Raw genomic sequence first — 6,036 nt, forward strand, 5'->3', positions numbered from 1 at the left:
ACCACGCCACCTCCGCTGCCCTTGCCTTTCCCGCGCTCAATTTGGCACGTTCGTCATCCACGAGCAGCTGCCGCTTGTCGATCTCTTGGTTCAGCGCTGTCGACGATTCCCACTGTCCGACGCACATGGAAATGTAGTACTTGTCCTCATCTATATCCCTCATATCTTCAATACACAACCTCCTCCAGTGTATACGATGTATCCACTGGCTCTGCCTCTGTCCCCGACACATCCTTATACCTTCCGCCGGCTCTTGACATCTTCCACCGTGTCCACCGGCTCTGCCTCTGTCCCCGACACATCCTTATCCCTTCCGCCGGCTCTTGAATTCTTTTTATCCTGCATTAACTTCTTCAACCTCCTCCCATTATCAATTCTCGCCTGCTCCTCCGCGCTCGTCGCCGGCTTATCACTCGCCTCCCCAGTTTCCACCTTGACTGTCTTTGACACTTCGTCAAAGTTATCTGGTTCCTCTCTAATTTTCTTCCACTCGGCATCATAGCATGGCGCATGCGGGCGACATACGGTGGGGTTTGTAAGATTGGCATGGAGGAGCCTGAGAAGGCGGCCACAATGTGGACGACCCGAGATCGAAGATGAAGTCTTGCGAGTTGAGATGAGAGGGCGGGGCGCGGGGCGCGGTAGGCAGAGGGGACGGTGAAGGGGGGTGGAGGAGGGTCGATCAGATACACATCAGGGGGTGGGCGGATGACCTCTTTTTGCTCGACCATGGCGGGGGATGTGCGTGGTATTTGGGGTAAGTCGGCAGGGTTGCGCACGACTTCGGAATCTGGTTGCCGAGAGAAAGGACGGGACGAAGCCCCGTTTGTCCTTTGGTGACTTCGGGAAACAAAACTTGGGGGTCTTGCCTGCCACGTGTAAAAAAAGACGAGCGTGCTTTTTCATGACGAATTCATAGTGACAGGAAGCCTTTCCCAAGGCTCAGACTACTGTACCGAAATGCAGTCTCTGGTACCTGGGATACTAATTGAGGTCCTCTGGGACATCGAATTAACCAAAGGGGAAGGACGAAGGCGAGGTGAGAGAACGCTTGCATCCGTCTGGTGGCGGGCAGAGTTAGTAACTAAGGAAGTGGTCGAGGGAAGAGTGAAAGGGAAACTGAAATACGTGGCAAGGGAGGGGTTCGATGAACAACAAGCGATGGTGTGGATTCTTCCTGATTATATTCGCTTGGTGGAAGATGACGCCACTCAGTTGCGGTGGCGTTATTATGAGTGCTCAGGACAGGTGAGCTATGAAACAGACGGAGAAAATTTTATTCGCCAGAGCGAAAATGGAGTTGGTGATGGGGAGGCGGTACAAAATTTGCGAATGTATAGCGTGGAGAGGAAAGTGGCTACGCTTTTATCTCGAGTTGAAGAAATCGAGCGCATGGTTGTTGGCCAGTTTCAATTCTTTTCTCGGATCGGGTCTGGATCAACGGCAGAACGGCAATGTGCACGTCTCCTAAATACTTTGAGACAGAAAACATTGGTACTCATCCAGAAGCCGGTACCAAACTTCAAACCGCGACAAGGGGATACGGAGCAGGACACACACTACGAAGAGAGCTCTACCGGAAGCATTCGTTCAGTGGTAGACTGCACCTTGGAAGAGTATGAGAACTTGGCCCGCGCTGTTCATTCGTTGTCCGATTCTGCCCAGTTCAAGCCCTCGTTCCAGGAAACCCAGTCTCTCGCAGCGTGCACCGAGCTCGCAGAGATAATTTTCCCATCATGCAAAGATTTGTGCACAGTTATTGGCATAAACTCTGTCGCGGACATGAGAAATATTGTGCGACGGAGGAAAGGAGGAGGAAAAGAAGGAACCGTGCATGAAGCAATTCGCATTATGGGGCTGTATGTCGCAGATGAGACCGATGAGAATTCGGCGGCGGCACTGCTGGTGGGAACATGTATGCCATACGTTCGTCGCAAGGCGACGGCCGATGCCCTTGTCCGAAAGAGCCGAGATTTCGATTTTCGAAGTATGTCGTACACTCACCCTCTCTCATGTTCATCACTTCAAGCAGTTGACCTTGTAAGCAAGGTTTTGGCGGCAAGGCTTTCAGCCACACCGGGCGAGGTGTCGGAGGACGAGGCTGTAAAGACTGTTTTCTCGGAGTTGAAAACGTTCTCTTTCCGGTGGCGTCCGATGGTTCCCCCGAACAGTCGATTCTGGAGTACAGCTACATCCGTTTCTGAACACGTTTGCGGGTCTCTCGAAGTTGAGCTCCCCTACTTCATTATTAGAGGCTTTCAGGCCGTGTCCGAAGTCAGCTATTTGGTTACAGATGACTACTTGACGCACGTATTTTGTACAAAGGGTCAACCACACATGAGCACCTAGTCACGTATGGCGCTATATCTAAGCCGCGCCTCAGAAAGCGCACCTAGGTGGCGCGCTTTCTGAGGCGCGGCTTAGATATTGGCCTGGAGATTCAGAAGGTCACCGGGAAGAAGCTCGTCGACTTTGAGCCGGCGCTCGAAGGGAACCAGGAGCTGGAACAGCTGAGAGAGGAGGTCGAAGAGTTTGCGTCCAAGTTTAGTATGCCGGGCGTTGATCCCGAGGCCGCGTAGAGCGGGGGTGGTGTGCGGTTTTTAAAGTTGCCACTCGTTGCTCGCCCTGGCTCGAGTTGGATTCAGTTTTGGTGGTAAATGTGTGAATTTGCTCCGCGGCTATTGAGTTTAAGCTGTTTTTCGTCGTGGCTAGTACTGCACGGTAGGGGGTTTGTACCAACAAGCCAATGTTTGATTTTGAGCGGGAGGTCGCGCAGGTGTGTAGGGACGAGTTCGTTGGTCTCTCTACAAACTTGGGTGGAGGCGAGACTCTTGTAGTAACGTAGACTTAGTACGAGGCCACACTCAAAACATGCAACCTGAGGGTTGGAATCGCCTCGAGCCCGCTGTCGAAATGAAACGATTTATTTAGAGACGCCTCGGTGTCCCAAGTACTAAGCCCATTTGGACTATTACTGTTGTGGCAAGGGAGTACGTCTACATGCTACAATGCAATCACTGTGAACACGCTGTCATTAGTTTTCAAAGCCAAAGAGTGGTTGCTGGGCACTAAGAATTTTATTATTATGATTGATCACATGGCAGTGGAGATACTGTATCACGTAAGATAAGTTGCCTCGCACGACAGCACAAACAAAGTTATGGATGAGCACACCAACAAGACGAGCACGACGGCCTGTGCGTCCGTCTGAAAGATGCCTTGCGCCAAGCCAATTCACTCAAGACACTGCCCGCAATGACGCACGCTCCGCGAACCATTCTCAACCGCGAGCTTCGCGCCGCCGCCATCCTCAGCATCCCCAAATGCATCTTCCTCATAATATTTCTGGCCCTCCTCCTGGAGTATGGCGTCCATCGCTACGCCCATCTCTCCGTCAATCCCTTCTGCAAAATCCCCCCTTCTCACACCCCCGCCGCGAGGCCCCCTGTCACTGTGCTACTACACATCTCCGATCTGCACGTCAACGACATAGACGACGGCTCCGCCAAGCGCAACTTGCGCCGCTTCCAGAACGACATCCTCCCGCGCTGGGCGCCTTTAGCCAGCGCCGTGCTCGTCTCCGGCGATCTCGTCAACGCCGTCGCCTCGCGTCGTTATCCATTCGGTGGCCGCAGCGCGCAGCTCGCCACCGAATGGGGATGGCTGAAGGAGTACGCCGCCCAGGTGAACAAGTCCGTGCCCTGGCTGACCGTCCACGGGAATCACGACACGTTTGGTACCTCTGTGCAGCAAAACCCGTACGTGGATACATGCGCTGCCACGAACGAACCAGTCCAGATGACTAGGTTCAGGGGGAACCGCGAGGCTGCTGATGTGTTTGCGCTTGATTGCACGCTAGAGAAACCGCTTCACCGCCCGCTCAACTTTTTCGGTGATGGGCGACGCGCGGCCGCGGCCCTGAATGAAGCGCTCTCTGAGGTGAATTCGAATGGGGATGCGGGGATGGCTCTGGGGTTTGGGCACTTCCCAACGGCGGTAATGGCGGGAGGGAGAGGTGTCAACCTGAGCAGCAATTCAAGAATAGATGCGTAGTTCTTCATGACTTTGCCTTCTCTGACAGATGTATCAAACTGGGTCTTGGTGCGGTCATGCAAGGCTGCATAGAAGTCGCGCTCTTCTGGAGAGGGTATCAAGCTAACGATTTCAACATGCTTCTTTGGCAAACAAATTATTGCACGGCCTTGGCAATCTTTTGTTGACTTTCTGCGACGCAATGTCATCGAAGAAATAATGGGCGCCTCTTGAAACCCAAAATACACAAAATGTGTGTACACAAATCACCATTTTTGTGTACATTCACTGTAATTTGTGTCCATGGATATCATGTTCTTGCTGGAGGACACGTTTCAGACACCGTACCGCCAGATGATTCCGGTCGATGATAACGACATGATGCAGGCCTTTCACCGCTACATGCGCCTCGAGCGCGTCTTCACCGGCTCGTGGCTCGGCGCCCTGCGAGGCGCCATGTCTAGCCCCGGGAGAGGCCTGGAACCGGTCAACCACACCCTCGATCTCATCGAGACCTGCCTCGGCGACTTTGAGGGCTCCTTCTTTTACCCGAGCCCGGAGCCCTCGTTCGTCGACATCTCTGTAAGTCCTCATCACCTTTGTCCTCGCTTTTTTTGCTTCTCCAAACAATGCCCGCCTGATCCTAACACCCCTTCCTCCCCAGCCACGATCTTCGAGCGCGCGCGCTCCTCTCTCAAGTTCTGGCGCAACCTGAAGCTAGCCGACGGCCGCCCGAACCTACGCCGCTGGTTTGCCGCGCGGGACGCCTGGGAGCTCGCCACGTACCTGCAGAGCGACGACTGAACCCACATCGGCGCCCTGCCGCCGCAGATCGGTCCGGTGTCCTTCCTGCGCACGCGGAGTCCGGTGTCGCTGGCCGTCGAGACGGCCCGCAGCAAGCACGTGCTCAACGATGGCCATGAGGGCGCCCAACACCGTAAGCAGGCCGCCAACGCCATCTGCCGCAACCACGCCGCTGTCACGAAGGACGCCATGCGCGGCGTCAAGGGATGCCCGGACGAGTTTCATAGCGTCACGGACTTTGCTTTCAGGGTGCTTAGCGAGGTCGTGTTGGACCCGTCTAAGCTGGAGGGGGCGGAGATCCGGGTTAGGGAGACTGCTAAGACCGAAGAATGGGTCATGCTTGGACATGCTCTTCGGTTTGAACGAGTGAGATGCTGCTCGGAAAAAGTTGGGGGATACATGGTGGTGCAATTCGTTCATTCATTGGGTGACTATGGAGGTAGGATAAACTATATCGGTTCCGCCCTGTTCACTCTTGCCGACATGAGCAGCCGAAATGATTTTTTCGAATGCTGATCGCACCCCTCATGCGATTTTCGCGAGTGATGTCCTCCACTAGAACGAGCTCCGACTTTTCCACCTGCTCTAATACTGCAGCTTCTGATAGTGAAGGCGTGCGATTGTTGGCATGCAGCTTAGCGCGTACTGCTGAACCCGTCTTGACACTGGTCGTGCAAATCCGAACTTTACGTAACCTATCAGGGCAGAAATGTTAGTCTAGCATTCCCGCCATATCATCATCGTCACTGTCGAAATCATCTTCCAAATCTTCTGTTTGATGTCTCCACTCATTGGTGCCGCTTAGCACAGCGCTTTCGCTGCTGTCAATGTCTTGCGGTGCAGAAATGTTTAATCTGGCGAATGTCTCTTTGGAGATTTTCAACACCCCACTGATAACCTTCTCTTTCTCCGATCTACCCGGTAACATCTCTCGCAGCGTGATTTCGGGTATCAAAGATTGGCTCCTCTCACTTGTCACGTCACCACTGACAGCTGTTGCCTCATCATGCGTTGCCGTTGTACCTGAAGGATTGTAGTTCGCCCGAACAGAGAACAATTGCCTCAGAAACCGAGCAATCCGATAGATTGTTCGAAGCATTGACGCATGTGATCCAAGAGTCATTTCCTCACCACAATGGCAATAGGCGCAGACGAAGCGCAGAGCAATTCGCAAGATGTTAATGTTGCGCTTGATCTCTG

At 53.6% G+C, this 6,036-nt stretch overlaps 1 protein-coding gene across 1 annotated transcript; it reads left to right on the forward strand.

The window, feature by feature from the left end:
• Positions 1–4,951: 4,951 nt before the first annotated feature.
• CHC_T00007154001 (hypothetical protein) lies at positions 4,952–5,206 on the forward strand. The gene has a single exon (XM_005710601.1). It carries the CDS (start codon positions 4,952–4,954, stop codon positions 5,204–5,206), a length of 255 nt encoding a protein of 84 aa, XP_005710658.1.
• Positions 5,207–6,036: the final 830 nt, after the last annotated feature.

This window comes from Chondrus crispus, genomic scaffold (genome assembly GCF_000350225.1).
Source record: "Chondrus crispus Stackhouse genomic scaffold, scaffold_63, whole genome shotgun sequence".
NCBI lineage: Eukaryota > Rhodophyta > Florideophyceae > Gigartinales > Gigartinaceae > Chondrus > Chondrus crispus.

Excerpts from the sequence above, each read along its gene's own strand:
- CHC_T00007154001 (XM_005710601.1), top strand. The coding sequence starts at position 4,952 with ATGAGGGCGCCCAACACCGTAAGCAGGCCGCCAACGCCATCTGCCGCA.